This window comes from Microcaecilia unicolor, chromosome 4 (genome assembly GCF_901765095.1).
Source record: "Microcaecilia unicolor chromosome 4, aMicUni1.1, whole genome shotgun sequence".
NCBI classification, from domain to species: domain Eukaryota; kingdom Metazoa; phylum Chordata; class Amphibia; order Gymnophiona; family Siphonopidae; genus Microcaecilia; species Microcaecilia unicolor.
This window is the reverse complement of record NC_044034.1, coordinates 212213892-212231749: the sequence shown is the minus strand read 5'-3', so window position 1 is coordinate 212231749 and position 17858 is coordinate 212213892. Positions and strand designations below refer to the sequence as shown.

The following is a 17858-nucleotide window of genomic DNA, read 5'->3' as shown; positions in this document are numbered from 1 at the left end:
AAAGTAAGGTGAAACCATCCTCAGATTTAATGGATGAAGGATAATTGTAAATGAAGGTTCAGGGTACCAGTTCCTGGACCTGGTTCTTAGTGGGGTAGGAAGGGGAGGGCAGTGGGGCGGTCTGCCCCGGGTGCACGCCGCTGGGGGGTTGTCGGCTCCACTGGTTCCCTGAGCAGGGAACCAGCGGAGCCAACGCAGCTTCCAGCGACATGCACTCGGGGCGGTTCGGGCCTCCCGCCCATCCCTTGCCGCTTTCCCTCGTAAGTACGCGCTCCGGAGGGAGGAGGGTGCGCTGTGCTGCACCCGGGGGAGGGGGGGGGTGCAGCGGCGACCCGCCCCAGGTGTCAGCTGACCTCGCTACAGCACTGCTGGTTCTGACTGAGTTGAAGACCCAAAGCCACAAGAAGAAAGTACTAAAGAGTAAATACTAACACATGCACACCAGTTGTTCCTTCCCTCCACTAGACAGTGCATGCTGAAATTCCAGATGTCTACTGTGAGCACAGTCCTGAACATACACCTAGGTTCTCAAACCAGTCCTCGAGACACACCTGGCCAGTCAGGTTTTCAGGATACCCACAATGAATATGCATAAGAGAGATTTACATAGAATGAAGGTAGTGCATGCAGATCTCTCTCATGCATATACTGTTGCAAAGAAAATAAAAACAGATTCAGCTATTTCATAACTCCTGGAAAAAGAAACTGCCCTGACCTGCTTTCACTGGTTAATTCTACAAGAGTGTCCTGTTTGTAATCATATTGTAGAAATAACATTTCTTGGACTCATCTAACTTCCCCAGTGCTTTCTACACAGCTTTGGAAAGCAGAAATGGCCTCTTTGGATTTAGGGCTGTCATGGAGTCACTGCCTTTGTAGGATTAACAGGTTCTGAATATAATTATTGAACTGGAGTGACTACTGAGTGATGGGACTAAATGAAAGGAGACAAGGCTGAAGAGGTGGGGGGAAGGGTGGTGGGGGGAGGGAGGTGGTGTTTATGTTCATTATAAGAATATACAGTGACATTGTAAGAACCTCAAGCAATTTGCTTTACATGCAGTTTTGTGTTCGCATTACAGGCTTGTTCCAATAAAAATTACAATTAAAAAAAAACCGGGTTCTGAATATGGTTTAACAAGCAGGAAAGGCAAAAAGGAGTTACTTTGTTTTTAGAAATAAGTAGTAGTAGTAGTTGCGACATGCTTGCGTTTTTCATCTGGCAGGTATCGAGATTACCGAAATTCTGATGACTACAGCTTCTCTGTGCAGTTCTGGCATATTTTTGCAGCCCGTCTGGCTTTTGTGATTTTGTTTGAGGTAAGTACATTAGATCCCTGTAGCTGACTGACTGCATGCCACCCATGAGACCTGCCCAAAACGGAACAAATATTCTAGGCCCAGCAGTACCTGGGGAAGGGGCTCCTGTCCTGGGACACCTGATACTATATGTAATATCTGGAAGTTTAAGGGTGGAGCAGCAGCCTAGGAGATTTAGACCCTGAGAAATTTACTGATGACAACTTTTGAGGGACTGGAGAATGGATGAGAGAATGGCATAAAGTGGGGGTGAAAATACAGCACTTTGAGCTCCTGTTGTGATCCCTGCAACACAGAGACTGCACACATTGGTTGCAGATCTTGCCAGGTACTTGGACCTGGATTGGCCACTGTTGGAATCAGGATACTAGGCTTGATGGATCTTCGGTCTGTCCCTGTATAGTAATTATTATTTTATTATTATTAATTGTTACATATGTATCCCACATTTTCCTACCTCTTTGCAGTCTCAATGTGGTTTACATTGTACACACGAACCTTATTCTACCACAACATTACTGTATTTGTTCATACCGGAATTGGCCGACGCCTTTACGGTACTGACACATTAGGGAATCGTAGAGAGTTATTATATGTAATGCTTATGTACTTATGCAGAGAAGCTTGTCTTTCTACTTGTGGGATTACTATAGGTTTCTGATCAATGATGAACGTGCTGTAATATTTTATTGTCCTGTTTTTCTGTCTTCTTTTTTCCCTCAGCACGTTGCTGTGTGTATCAAGTTCATCGCTGCCTGGTTTGTGCCAGATATTCCCCAGTCTGTAAAAAATAAAGATTTAAGTGCTAAACATGCAGAACTGCTAGATCATCTTAGGTAGGTATGAGAAAAGGACAAAGAATCTTCCAGAATCTGGAAAGTGCCTTTTGGGAGATTACTTTTCAGAGAGGAGATATCTGTATAACTTTATACAGATAAGATATTCACACATGGAGACATTTCATAACAAAGTATGTAAAATGTCCTGGCAAGTGCCTAGTGGAGGTGGTTTTCTAATATTTATATTTTACAAAGGCATCTGTGCACTGTTGGGACTTGATATGGGACCTCTTTACAAAGGCAAACAGGCAGAATGTTGTCTTTATAACATAGTCTGTCAGACTAATCCCTATAGTGCACAAATTCTCATATACATCTCCACCTGCTCTTAAGAAGGGTAATTGTGTACTTGGACTCTCTGTGTGTACTCATGTATTTTATGAGGGTGTGCATTTAATTGAAATGATGTGGGAAATGTCACCTGAAGCAGAGGAGGAGTTTCAAGATGGCGACATGTCGACCTCATAGTTAACTTTCTCCTGTGCGCATTGCAAGTAAAGATTGAATTTCTTCTTTAAAAAATGCCTCATACCAAACGAAAAGGTATGGTTAGAACCGCCGCCTCATCGGTTAGAACCTCCTCACCTTTGCAACGTAGCATTGAAAGCTTTACCGTGAGGACGCCAGACCAAAATGCCGGGAGGTGCCCTGCTGTCCCTTTGGGAGGAGACCTTCGGGACCTAGGGCTGGATGTTAGCTTATCCCCCCCACCGGTTCTCAATCCACCGCCTCCACCCGTAGCACCTCTCTCCCAGTCGGAGATTCCTTCATTGGAAGTCGATGTTATAGGAACTCTGGAAGGAGGCACTGAGGAGAGTCGAACTAACGGAGGTTTGGGATCTCTGGACCCACAAACTCAGCCTAGAGCTTTACTAACAAAACCGGAGACGGTTACATTTGAGAGCATTTGGGAAGCTCTCCAACAACTTGATACCAAACTGACCAACTCTACAGCAGAGATTGCTACCTTAGTGAGTACTATTGATTTATTTTCCAAATCCTTAGACGCTATTAAAAAAGACTCCTATAATCAAACGGTTGAACTTAAGGAAGAGGTGAAAAAATTACAAGAATTTTCAATAGTGTCTATAAAGATAAAAATCTTATTCACAGAAAAATCAAATAGATTGAAAATTATAATCGGAGCTTGAACTTACGCCTCTTACATTTTCCTAAATTCATGGGAACTACTCCTCTGGATGCATTTAAGAAATATCTGACAGAAAATTTGAAATATTCCCAAGAACTTATTCCTCCAGTAAATCGAGTATATTATATTTCAAATAAGAAAAAAACAGATACAGAAATAGATATGGAGTCACAGACAAAGAGAAAAAAGGATCAAGAAAAACTGAATTTGACTGATATTCTTGAATCATCTGCCTCTGGAATTTTGGACTGCATGACTTTAATTGTGTTCTTTATATTCGAACAAGATTTAGAAGCGGCCAAACGCTTATTTTTTTTTAATTCACAACTCTTGTTCTATGGTGAAAAGATTTGGATATATATGGATGTCACAAAACAAACCCAGGATAGAAGAAGAGCCTTCTTAAATGTTAGAAAGGATGTCTTGGCAATAGGGGCTTAATTTTATCTTAATTACCCTTGTAAATGCATAATAAAATACTTACAGGCAGATGATCAAAAGCAAATGCCAACGCTAGAGGCTGTTAGTGCCATACTAGTGCCAGCGTTTGCTACCGCCCCGTGATCAGAGCCCTCGAGCGCGTGAAACAACGCACTCAAGGGCTAAGTAGCTTGCAAATGCATGCTAATCAGCGCTTAACGCATTCATCCCCAATGATCAGCGACCAGTGCGCCAAAGATTGGGTTGCTGGCTGCGACAAACCCTAAGCCAGCTCCGAGCTGGTGTTAGGGTTTGCAGATCATTGGGGAGGAATGGTGAGCCCTGTCCAGCATGTATTTGCATGCTGGCAAGCCCCCATTCCCCCCTGTACAGCAAACCTGCCAGTGAGGGCAGTTGAGGACATCCAAAATTTGGACGTCCTCAACTGCCCTGTCGCTATACCTCCGACATCCCCTTGAAATTTGGCCGTCCCTATAACAGGGCAGTTGAGGACGTCCATCTTCCAATTTAAAGATGGACGTCCTCTTTTCATTGGTCTCCAGCCCAGACCTGTCAAACAAGTGCAGGAGAATTGTGCTGAGCGCATGCTCAGGCACAATTCTCCCGCACTTCTAACCCATAATCAGAGATAATTGCGCTGCTTAAATATGCATGCATTATCTCTGATCATAAGTCTAATAGCGCCCCATGCTGTTCCAGCGCTATTTTAGAGCGCTGTTTGGAACAGATCCAGAACATTTAAGAATTTTTGTAAATGATAAAAGGTTGGGAGCAGTTTGATATCAATGATTGAGATTGAGTTATTGAAATATGTCTGTGATAAGTGTTAAGCAATATTCATGACTTATATCTAAAGTTTATCTCCTGAGCAATGTTTTTTGCTGTAAATTGCAGAAATGTTTGTTTGTTTTGCTCGTCAAGTATTACACTTGTAAAGTTAATTTGTAAAATTGCAAAAATAAAAAAAAAAGAAATGATGTGAGAAATGTCAACAACATTTACCATGTTGTTTTGTATTATTTTTAACCCAAAATGACAGGAAAAATAAAATCCCTGGTGTTCTCTCTGTGGCATCAATAGCGTGCGCTGTTGCTGAATGGTATGAGCTGGGTATCAGTACATTAGGTCCTTTTACTAAGCTGCGGCCAAAAGTGGCCATAGTATGACCTTTTGTAGGTCTTTTTCATGTGATAAGGCCATTAACATTAACATTTGGACTTATATTCTGCTATCACCTTTCAGTTCTAAGCGGGTCACAGATGCCAGAAGAGACCAGAGCCAGACCCCTGGGAATGACATGAACCACTTAGAAATTAACAGAGCCAGCAGTGAAAAGGGTGATTTTTGAATATTTGTATTAATGGCCACATTCTAATAATTTGATATGGTACCATGTTTCGGCAGAAACGTGCCTGCCTCAGGGGTCTCTTAAAAGTATTGTTTTGTAAAAATGACAGTCACAAATGAATACATCTGTTGTAAAAACAACAGACAAGAATGAGTCTGCCTGCTGAGCCTCTCTCCCATGTCTGGTTTCTAGCTACTCCTCCCCCAAAGCTGTGCTGGGTCAAAGGGATTTTTTGCTGGAAGCACAGAGTCTTTGAAAACAGACTCATTCGTGACTGTTATTTGTACAACAGAAGACATATTCAATTGTGACTATCATTTTTACAACACAGTACTTTGAAGAGACTCCTGAGGCATGGTACCATTTTGAGTCATAATCTAGAGTCATCAATAATAGTCTTAATTTCATATCTGGTGTTCCTTGGTCTGTGTTTGAAGTGCCTAGATCCATTTCCCACACCTGCTCCCTGCTGCCTGCTTTTCTGTGGGATTCTGGTGTTCCTTCTACATCTGCAGTTTGTCTGTACACTCTAATCTTGCCATTAGCACAGGAGCCCTTACCAGCACCTGTTTAATTGGCGATAAGGACTTGCACACTAATCTTGTGCTAATCAGTGCACAGTAATGCAGCTGTGGTAACTGAGTAGTGCAGACATGCCTACTCTCTGCCCCGTAGACACACCCCTGTGGTAAAATTTAAAAAATGTTTTTAATGTGCCGGTAGCATGCACACATGTCCAAAGTATCGCAGGACGCCACAGCGTGCCCTATGGTACGCCATGTTAAGCAGCGGTAAGCACGCGTTAATTCTTACCACAGCTTGGTAAAAGGGCCCCTGTGTTCCTTATGTTAGAAAACTAACATTAAGACAACCATATTACATGGCCGTCCAAATCCTGAGTTTATAAGAGTAGGGTATGGATGTCTAAAACTGCAGTATGTCCTTATGGCAAGCGGGCATGGTCTGGGTCTGTTTTGGGTGGGAGGGGTGGCTTAATGGTTAGCGTTGCAGGCTTTGATCTTGGCCACCTCAGGACCACCCAGAAGGAGAGTCCCGACACCTCCATGTCTGAGTGGAGGAGTACCCTAGTGGTTAGTGCAGTGGATTTTGATCCTGGGGAACTGAGTTTGATTCCCACTACAGCTCCTTGTGACTCTGGGCAAGTCACTTTAACCCTCCATTGCCCCTGGTACAAAATAAGTACCTGAATATATGTAAACTGCTTTGAATGTATTTGCAAAAACCTCAGAAAGGCGGTATATCAAGTCCCATTTCCCTTTCCAATCCTCACCCTCTCCCACCCCCGTAGCAGCGCTTGCATTTAATGCTGTCGGCACTGCTCCTGCACCTCACAGTTTTCCACCCCCGCGGCAGTGTTTACACTTTGCTATTGGCGCTGCCTGACAGCAACTCACAGATGCGGCACCAACGTCCTGCTCTGGGGCCTTCCCTCTGCCATGCTGATGCAACTTCCTGTTTACGCAGGGTGGGACGCAGCAGAGGGAAGACCCCGGAGCAGGATGTTGGCGCCGCATCTGAGAGTTGCTGTCAGGCAGCGCTGATAGCAAAGTGTAAGTCCTGCCGCAGGGGTGGCAGGTTGTGAGGTGCAAGAGCAGCACCGACAGCATTAAATGCAAGCGCTGTGGTGGGGGTGGGAGAGGGTGAGGAAGATAGTGTGGTGCTGGCCCTGCAAGGGGAGGAGGCTGATGGGAAGGGAGAGGTGCTGGACTTGCGGGGGAGGGGGAGGAAAACAGTGGGGTGCTGGTCCTGCAAGGGGAGTGGGCTGAAGGGAAGGGAGAGGTGCTGGACTTGTTGGGGGAGGGGTAATGAATATGCAGAGGTGCTGCCCTGGGAGAGCAGGGGCCTGAAGGGAAGAGAAAGGTGCTGGACTTGCGAGGGGCAGGGGGTTGGAGGGAAGCGAGAGAGGTACTGGACTTGCAGGGGGAGGTTGGAGGGAAGCGAGAGAGGTACTGGATTTGCAAGGGGAGGTTGGAGGGAAGGGGAGAGGTGCTAGATATGCAGGGGGGGTTGGAGGGAAAGTGGAGAGGTGCTGGATGTATAGAGGGTTGAAGTTGTCATGTCCCCTACCTCAACACAAGCGGCGTTCTCGAGCTGCGCAGGGTCCCGTCAACACGCACACTTGACTGGCACAGCCCTGAGCCATGTGTGTGTAGTTCTTCTCTGGCTGCAGGCTCCTTGATTGCTTTGCTTCCATGCATCTGGCTCTGCTCCCTCTCTGCCTGGCTTCCCTTGCTTCTCTCCTATTGGTCTTCCGGTTCCTCCTTCCCTTGCTCTTGTCCTTGGCTGTGCTCCTTCTCCCTGCTGATGTCAGACGCCAGCACTTTATCAGCTGAGCTCTTCCTGGACTCCATGCTTCGGCTTCTACTTTGGTAGGTGTTACTTGCTCAGTAGTGTGCTTCTTCTCTACTTTGTCCCTCATTGCTGACTTTGCCTGTGCCTGGATTACTCTCTTGCCTGCTGCCTGCCTACTGACTTTGCCTGTACCTGGATTACTCTCTTGACCTGCTGCCTGCCTATTGACTTTACCTGTGCCTGGATTACTCTCTTGCCTGTTGTTTGCTTATTGACATTGCCTATACCTGGATCACTCCCCTGCCTGCTGCCTGCTGCCTGCCTGTTGACATTGCCTGTTCCTGGATTACTCCCTTGCCTGCTGCCTGCCTATTGACTTTGCCTGTACCTGAATCACTCTCTTGACTGCTGCCTGTCTGGCTGTTACATTCACCACCCCGCTCCCTGCTCCGTCTCGTAAGTCCTGCAGGCCACCCGCACCTAGGGGCTCAACCTCTGGGGAACGGCAGTCAGCGCAGGTAAAACCCAGGGTTGTCCGGCCGCCAAGTGGAACCTGGTCCGAGTACCGGGCTCAGCAGCGCTCTACTTGGTACAAGAACTCACAAGTCTGAAGTGGAGAGGTGCTGGACATGTAGGAGGGCTGGATGAAAGGGAGATAGGTGCAAAACATGTAGGAGGAGCTGGATGAAAGGGAGAGAGGTGCTGGATATACAGGGGATGGCTGAAGGGAAAGGAGAGAGATGTGGACCTGTAAGGAGGGCTGGAGCAAAGGGAGAAAGTTGCTGGACCTATGGGAAGGGTTAGAGGGAAGGGAGAAAGATGCTGGACAAAGGGATAAAGGAAGAGGGGGTCAATTGCTGAACCCACAGTGGGAGAAATAGCCAGATGCATAAGGGGAAGGAAAGAGAGAGGAAGAGAAGCTGGTTGGGGTATGATCAGAGAGGAGAGGGACACATTGGTATGGAGGAGGGAGAAAGGGAACATAGGGAGGTGTACAGATACAGAAGGGAGATGATGGGCATGGGACAGGGACACAAATGTGAGATGCTGTATGGGGATGGCATAAGGGCACAGAGGAGCAATGCCTGACAAGGGGGGGGGGGAAGGGGGATATGGAATAGAGATACAATGCTGGACACTGGAGAGGGGGGTATATGGACACGGGGGGAGAATAGGAACACAGAAGGGATATGCTGGACATGGGGTGCATAGGTGCACAGAGGAATGATGATGGATGAGGGGATATGAACACAGGGGAGATACTAGAAAAGGAAATATAGAAAAACAGAGATGGGAGATGGATGATGGACATGGAGAAAGAAGAAATGTCAGACAGGAGACTCTGGCAAGTGAGTTAAGAGAAGACAGAGGGAAGCAGAAACCAGAGACTGGGACCAATATGATTTGAAAAATAAAATGACCAGACAACAAAAATGTACAAAAAATTATTTTATTTTCAATGTTGTGAATATAATATGTTGGAAATGCATATCTTGCCAGAGTTGATGTTAAACATGACTGGGGTCTAGGACGGAAATCTAGGAAAGTCCATTACCAGGCTGCGCCTTCAGCTTCCAGCAGGAGGGCTTTCTCTGGCCAGGGAATCAAGCACAGTTGCCCTAGTTGCAACCCCTAACACCATGCATGTGCCATCTTTATATTTTGCACAGGAAATGCCTTTCTTTCTTGTTTCTCTGGTGTTGTACTACATTCAAGGTTTGGTTTCTTGGGGTTTCTGTTTAATTTATTTCTAGAGTTTGTGGTCACTTATTCTGTATCTGGCATTTGTGTTCTCTGTGTGTGACTGAGGTATTCTGTTAGCACAAAGTTTCTATGTAGCATTCTGTAGTAATTTGGCTTGTTCAGCTTTCCTGATAAATGTATTTGTATTTTAGGGCCCCACTATAATATTTAAGGCACTTCCTTTTCATAGGTAGGATCCTTGTTTTTGGAAGTTAGTGTTGGCATGGTAGATTTGCTCTAGGTTCTGAGTACTTTTGTTTTATAGATTTTTTAAAATTAATTTATAATATGTTATTGAGATTACACTAGAAACCAAAATTTCTTTGTTTGATGAGTTTTATGGGAAAATGTCCTTGCTGTGCTCAGTATCCATTGTTGGTGGAAGGCCAGGAGGTTCTGTGGATGCAGCATGTGTTTGGCTTCAATACCATATGTGTGTTGGAGGACCATGGCTCAATGGGGTTGAAGAGTGCAGTGTATTGTACTCAGTGCTTTTTTTGTAGAAAAAAAGGTGCCGGTACTCATTATGGGCAGGGTCACCACATATGGCTCCACCCCGATGATAGCCACACCCACATTAGCCACACCCATTGTACCAGCCATGGCGCATATAAACAGGCATCATTGAAAATATACTAGTATAGGAGAAAAACAATAACTTGTGATTTTTTTTTTATTATAAATAATTTCTGTAAGATGTTACAGCTCCAGTATGCCCAGTGCAAAAACAGCAGATGTAAATTCTCAAATTGGACAAATTCCAAACACTAAAATGAAAATAAAATGATTTTTTTTCTACCTTTGTTGTCTGGTGACTGTTTTCTATCCATACTGGTCCAAGTGTCTGATTCTGCTGCTCTCTATCTGTTCTCTTAACTCCGTTTCCAGGGCTTCCTTTCCATTTATTTCTTTACTTTCCTCCTTCCATGTCCAGCATTTCTCCTCTCTCCCCGCCAACCCCTCCATCCATCCATGTCCAGCAATTCTCCTCTATCTCCTGTTCTGCTCTCCTCTCCATCCATTTCCAGCATTTCTCCTTCCTCCCCTGCCATCCCATCCATGTGCATCTCCTTCCTATCTTCCCTCCCCTCCATCCATGTCCAGCATGTCTCCTCTCTCCCCTGCCCTCCCCTCCTCTCCTATCCAAGTCCAGCAATTCTCTCTTCCCTGCCTTCCCCTTCAATTCATGTCCAGCAAGTCTCCATTCTCCTCTCTCCTCTGCCCAGCAATTCTCCATTCTCCTCTCTCCCCTGCCCAGCAATTCTCCATTCTCCTCTCTCCCCTGCCCTGCCATCCCATCCAATCCATGTCCAGAATGATTCTCCTCTCTCCCCTCCCCTCCATGTCCAGCAATTCTCCTCTCTCCCCTGCCCTCCTCTCCTATCCCCTCCTATCCAAGTCCAGCAATTCTCTCTTCCCTGCCTTCCCCTCCCATCCATGTCCAGCAATTCTCCATTCTTCTCTCTCCCCTTCCCTCCCCTGCCCTGACATCCCATCCAATCCATGTCCAGAATGATTTTCCTCCCTCCCCTCCATGTCCAGCGATTCTCTTTTGCCCCCTATCCTCCCCCTCCCTTCCATGTCCAGTGACTCGCCCCAGCCTCCACCTGCCCCTGAGATCATTCAAACCCCAGCCCCATTTGCCCAGCCCCCCCAGCCCCACTTGCCCACACACACCCCCCAGCCCTACTTGCCCACACACACCCCAGTCCCACTTGCCCACACACACACCCCCAGCCTCACTTGCCCACACACACACCCCCAGCCTCACTTGCCCACACACACACCCCAGCTCCACTTGCCCACACACACACCCCAGCCTCACTTGCCCACACACACACCCCAGCTCCACTTGCCCACACACACACACCCAGCCCTACTTGCCAACACACACCCCAGTCCCACTTGCCCACACACACACCCCCAGCCCTACTTGCCCACACACCCCCCAGCCCCACTTGCCCACCCTCCCCTGCCCGCTCCCTTCCGTTTGCTCCTGGCTGTGTTCCCTGCCTTACAAAACTTTTCTTTTTTACCAGTCGCGAACCGGCAGCCTGAAGACTGAAGAAAGCAAACAGCAGGCAGGCTCGCCTCCTTGCATCCCTGCATTCTCAGTGCTTCCCGCCCTCGAGGAAAGGAAATGACATCAGAGGAGGGTGGGACGTGCTGAGAATGCAAGGAAATGAAGCGACGCGATGCAAGGAGGCGAGCCTGCCTGCTGTTTGCTTTCTTCAGGCTGCCGGTTCGCGACTTCGGTAAAAAAGAAATGTTTTACAAGGCAAAGATCACGGCCAGGTGCAAACAGCAGGGAGCGGACAGGTGAGCCCTCGGACTCAGAAAAAAGGTGCTGGTACGCCGTACCAGCGTGTACCGGCACAAAAAAAGCACTGATTGTACTTCCCTTAGCTCTCAATTGGCCTGCAGCCACTGAAGTCTGCACTGCAACCCTCATTGAAGTTATGGGGAGTGAGGTAGAGGTCGAGCATGGAGTGGGATAGGGACAGAACATGGGTGCATCAGGTTGCTGTTTTTCTCTCTCAAAAAAGTTGGCAACTTTAGTGCCCACCTATCCAACCTGTTGGCCCACCCAAAAATTGCCTTCTGGCTACACCACTGGGCAAGTCACTTATTTTTATTTATTTTTTATTTGTTACATTTATATCCCACATTTTCCCACCTATTTGTAGGTTCAATGTGGCTTATATAGTACCGGAGAAGTGTTACAGACTCTGGTGTAAACAAATACAAAGTGATGTTGTGGTAAGATAAAGTTCATGTGGCACAGCCACACTAAGGAATCGTACAGCGGAAGAGTTGTGTGCGTTCCACAGTTGTGTGCTTATGTAGGAAAAACTGGACGCATAAGTTGATTTGTATTTGAGTCCTTTGCACATTTAGGTACGTTTGTGTTGATTCGGATGTGTTTCTAGTTGGTAGGTCGATCAAGTCTGTCATGTATCCCGGAGCTTCACTGTAGATAATTTTGTGAGCCAGAGTGCAGATTTTGAAAGCAATGCATTCTTTGATTGGGAGCCAGTGTAGTTTTTCGCGAAGGGGTTTTGCAGTTTCAAATTGTGTTTTTCCGAAGATAAGCCTAGCTGCAGGGTTTTGAGCAGTCTGAAGTTTCTTTAAGGTTTTGCATCCCGCATAAATTTCATTGCAGTAGTCTACATGGCTTAGTACCATTGATTGTATCCAGTTGCGAAATGTTTCCCTCGGGAAGAATTGTTTCACGCGTTTGAGTTTCCACATTGAGTGGAACATTTTCTTTGTTAAACTTCCATTGCCCCAGGTACAAAAGCTTAGATTGTGAGCCCTCTAGGGATGGAGAAAGTACCTGTATATAATGTGTACAGCACTGTGTACATCTAGTAGTACTATGGAAATGATTATTGATTGTTAGGGATGTTGTTATTTAGACCTGGTACTTGGCCTGTCCAAAGTTACAGAAAAGTGCTCTGATTGAGTAGTAGTCCACTGGAAGGATTAAGGTAATTCACCTGTTTAATTTCTGAGTGATTGCAGGCCCGTTCCTTCCCCAAATGTGAAACTAGCAAGGGATATCAGGCTATATATGATAGCTTCAGGAACTATGGACATTCATGGTACTAAAATATATATTTTTTAATTAACTTCTTAATAGGCTTCCATGCAGAGCTGAGGAGTAGTCTAATGGTTAGTGCAGCAGGCTGAGAATCAAGGGATCCAGGTTTAGATAGTACTTCAACTATTTCTGATTTGTTTTTGTTTTTTATTTATTTATTTTTGTAACTTTGAGTCCTCCATGGACAGAAAAATACCTACTATACCTGAATGTATAAGAAAACTGCAACACAGGCACAGCAAACGGGAAGGAACCTGTGACAGGGCAGTTGAGGACGTCCAAAATTGGATGTTTCTGCAATGGGCAGTTAAGGACATCCAAAATTGGATGTTTCTATAAGAAAGACGTCTTTCTCATAGAAGCATCCAATTTTGGAGTCCTTAACTGCCCATTGCAGAAACGTCCAAATTTTGGACATCCTCAACTGCCCCGTCGCTATACCTCCGACACTCCTTGAAATTTGGCCGTCCCTGCAACAGGGCAGTTGAGGACGTCCATCTTCCGATTTAAAGATGGACGTCCTCTTTTCATTGGTCTCCAGCCCAGACCTGTCAAACAAGTGCGGGAGGATTGTGCTGAGCGCATGCTCAGGCACAATTCTCCCGCACTTCTACTCCATAATCAGAGATAATTGCGCTGCTTAAATTTGCATGCATTATCTCTGATCATAGGTCTAATAGCGCCCAATGTTGTTCCATCGCTATTTTAGAGCGCTGTTTGGAACAGCGCGGGGCTTTTGATCATCTGCCTGTCAGTTTGGGAAGCAGCAACAGAGAAAGATGGATACATACTGGAAATCAGCTTCCACCCCCACTGCTCATGCTGCATTTATTCCCAGGCAGTGGTGTACCAAGGGCGGGAAGGTGGGGGCGGTCCCTCCGGGGTGCACGCTGCAAGGGGGTGCAGGGAGCAGCCACACGGCTGTCGGCTCCACCGGTTCTTCTCCCTCTGTCGTTACTTGCTCTCCTGGGGCAGGGAACCGGCAGAGCCAACAGCTACGTCCCAGGAGGCAAGAGCGATGCACTTGTGTGTGTGGGGGGGGGGGGGGGGGGGGGTTTTGAAGGTGATGCCTGGGGAGGGTGTCATGATTCACGCGGGGGGGGGGGGGGGGGGGGGGTGATTGGCTGGGTTAGGACAAGAAGGACTTTCAGTTTTGTAAGTGTAATGTCTCTCATGAACAGTATGGGTCAATTTTCAGAGGCATCCAGCTGCTAAGAACTTCAAAACCTTTCAAAACTGTTTGGCATGGACAAGATAAATTAAGCTGAAGTTGATTGAATTGTGGGTAGTCCTCGGGTGGGGTTAGATCAGGGGAAGTGGCAGTTAGCACTGGTTTCCAGGTACCTGAGGGTGTGTTGTTTGTTTGTTTGTTTTTTAACAGCAAGGGGACATCAGGGGTTGATGGGAGGGAAATCAGGGTGGGGGCTTCCTTGAGAGAACTGCAAGTGCAGGTAAATTCAGCCACACAGAGACTGACACCTTACGTAAGACAGCTAAGGTTTAAGCAAGCTTATTGGGGGTAATTTTCTGTCTAAAACCAAGCCAAGGAGGTTCAGCTGAATTTAACTAGCAAAAGGAGGTTCTCAACATTTTCTGAAAATCCATCTGTTAGCACAGTAGAATGTAAGGAGGTGTTAAGAGGGTAAGAAACAAGCACCAAATCACCTGGTCATTACAGCTTTAATCAATCGATTTATTTCTTATTCGCCTTTCCATTGAAAAAAGCTCAGCGTAAGATTACAACAGTAAATTACAAAGCTATCAAGCAGTGGGCAGAATTGAACATAATTACTTCTAAATGTTGTTTCTGGTTTATCTTCCAGTGTCATCGACCATTCAATACAGGTATAATGCATGGAAGAAGAGGAGGAGGATGGTGAGGTCAAGGCAGAACCAAGTCTTGAAGCTCAGGTGGGCTGTGCCCCAGGGTCGCTGGCAGACCTATATTTCTCGGAAACAGCAGCAACGAAAAATCCCCCCACTCGCTCTCCTTCAATTTTTATTTTAGTTGACGAAATCCATGTGAAGTGCTGACATAGCTGGTAGCTGTGCTGGCGGACCTGCTGAAAGAGAATTGGGACAGCCTGCAGGTAGATGACATGAGAGAGAACAAAGCCAAGAACTTTCAAGGAATTTACCATTTTCAACTGACAAGAAATTTAATTAAATATGAATGTTGTTCTGAGTGAAGTCATATTCTGATATGGGGTTGAGCTCTTTGGTACCTTCGTGTTTAATCACACTGGCATAAAAAGATAAACTTTATGGCATCAGCATTGGATCATGTGGTGTACAAAAGTGGGTTTCTCAGTGCTTGCCCACCCATTGATCAGTTCCATGGCCATGTCCTCGGATGCTTTAGCATTATCAGTCACTGGAAAACTTTGCCTTTTATTTTAACTTGAAAAGACAGTTTAACTTTGGCATCTATTTAATAAAGACCGAGAACTCAATAATATAACCTGTTACTTAATCAGCATTTTTGACTAAGCAGAGGCCTACTGAGGCAGTTTCCTGAGCTTCCATTCTTTACCCTCCTCCCTCTACTGTAGCCAGATTTGACACTCACAGGCACTGGTGGCAGGGTCCCCTGGATTGCCCCTGACTAGGGGTGGGTCTGGTCCCTTCTGCTCTTTTTTCAGTACCTACAGCAACAGAAAGTAAAATCGGCATCAGTGAGCCAGTGCACGCTCACAAGGCTTTTATCCCATATGGAAACCCATGCAATTGCTGGGCCACCACAGGGCCTGTGAGTGTGTGCCAGCTCAATGGCCCCACACTGACTTAAAGTTCCTATTGCTGCAGGCACAGGCTGAGGATTACAATTGGCAGCAGGCCCAAATGGTGGAATGGCACCTTCCAAATTGGGCAGCATAGGCAATTGAAAATCCAAGCCTGCCTTTCTGTACTCCAAACCCATCCACACAAAATCTGTAACAAAGAACAGTTAATGAAAAACATATTGTGTAAGTTATATATTCCATCTGTTCACTTGCCTGCACAAAGGGCTGCTGCATTTTGACCACTTGCTGCATGGAGTGAGGTGGGGGAAGGGCAAGTGGCTGACAGGTCCACTAAATATTTTTTGTACAGTAAAATATGTGTTAACTTAAAAATATTTTCACTATTTTAAAAACAGCATTTTGACCCAGCTGATGAAAGATACAGCTAGGCTGATGTATCAGCTCCATTCTCAACCTTTACCACCTCAAATAACTGTAAGAGTGAATGATCCAAAAACATCTCATTCAAGACCCAAACATTGCACTTCCTGGCTCTAACATTCCTCAGACGCTGGACTGCCATCAACCGAGTTAGAGTATCTACAGGTTGATGTGCATCTCTTCTCCATAAATGGAAAATTAAGGACAAGACACAGTGCAACTGTGAACATGCAACTTATACTAAGGCCCATATAGAGCCAGTGAAGCCCAACACTGCTACTTCAGTGGAGATATAGTGGAACTAATGCCCTGAGCCCTCTCGTGACTGGAAAACTGTTCCAGAGATGATATTTCCTGACCATATCACCATATGCATGGAAGAAAAATTGCTCTCAAAGGATGAATACAATGCTAAGACTTAATGCCATATACCCACCCAAAATCTGGTTGGCGAAGGTTACAGTTCTGCTTGTCTAGTCTCTCCTCCCGGGCCCCGCCTCCTTGTCATAATGAATAGACTACTCGAGTCATAGTTCACCCTGTCACATGTATGGGTTTGCAGCTCTGTTTTCTTGATTTTTCTAAGAAAATCTGAACTACAGATCCATGCATGCAACTTAACGGAGATTTATTTTATTTTATTTGCTGCATTTATATCCCACATTTTCCCACCTATTTGCAGGCTCAATGTGGCTTACAATATAAAATAACAATCACATTGATGGGATAAGGAGATCAGGTAGGAAAGCCAGTGCTGGGCAGACTTCTATGGTCTGTGCACTGATCGAGGCTTAATAGATTTGGATGGGCTGGAGTGGATCTTTTCGGGGGCTTTGACAACAACTTCAGAAATTTTAGAACAAGGCCAGTGTCGGGCAGACTTCTATAGTCTATGCCCTAAAAATGGCAAGGATAAATCAAGATCAGGTATACATATGATGTATCACTTCATATCGTATGCAATGAGTTTATCTTATTGGGCAGACTGGATGGACCATGCAGGTCTTTATCTGTCGTCATCTACTATGTTACTATATGTAAATTCACCGTGTTTAGTGCCTCCCCCTCATATAAAATAAACCAAAAGAAAATGATTCCAAAGTATCAGAGAATGGGACCCATAGATCACATTTCTTAGCTAATTCTTTAACCAGCAAACCCTTGGCTTCTGAAATGTCATAACTGAGACCAACAGCACTGGCAGGAAATTGCACTAGCTTTAAGGCCATGGAAATTCTCACGTTGCAAAGCAAATCTCCTCATTTACTGGGTAACTCTCACTAAAGCATGATCAAAAAGTAGGAGAGGCAGATCTCCCTACATTATTACTTATCTTTTTTACAATATTCCACAGGGATTCACTATTCAATTCTGCTTAAAGAGAAACTACGGTGGAAAATTATCCTATAGGTTGAAAATAGCTGCAGTGACAAGAAGATGCAAACATGTATGTGACCTGCATGCAGGTGTGTTCAGGGCCATAACTTGAGGGGAGCATGAAGTACATGTGTAGATTATAAATGATCATGTACATATGTACTTCACACATACATGTTTATCTGTGATTGGGGCAAGTTGGATAGAGGCATAGATCTATTTTATAAAGACATATAGGTGTTTATGCATCTTTATAAAATAACCCCCAAATAGTCATCTACTGGGATTTCCAACCTGGGGGGGTCTTTTACAAAGCATCGATAAGCCCAATGCCGAATGCTAAATTGGGACTACCGCCAGCCCAATGCAGCCACCAGCGGTAGTTCCGCCCTGAGTGTGCGCCATTTCTGGGGGAAAAAGAAAACTCCAGGAAATGGCTTGCACGGCAGTAACCCGGTGGTAATCTGGCATTGCCACGCACTGCTCGGTTACCACTGGGTTACCACGGGAGCCCTTATCACTACCTTAGTGGGTAGCGGTAAGGGCTCCCCGCCAAATG

The 17858-nt window shown here is 45.7% G+C and overlaps 1 protein-coding gene across 2 annotated transcripts in view; it reads left to right on the top strand.

Moving 5' to 3' along the window:
• Window positions 1–16564, top strand: part of ANO9 (anoctamin 9) — a 215514-nt gene extending 198950 nt beyond the window's left edge. For both annotated transcript variants that reach the window (XM_030201205.1, XM_030201206.1), the window contains exons 22-24: window positions 1227–1320; window positions 2044–2156; window positions 14582–16564. In XM_030201205.1, the coding sequence (XP_030057065.1) occupies window positions 1227–1320; window positions 2044–2156; window positions 14582–14609 (235 nt within the window). In that variant the 3' untranslated portion in view covers window positions 14610–16564. The remainder of the gene's footprint in view (window positions 1–1226; window positions 1321–2043; window positions 2157–14581) is intronic.
• The last annotated feature ends 1294 nt before the right edge of the window (window positions 16565–17858 follow it).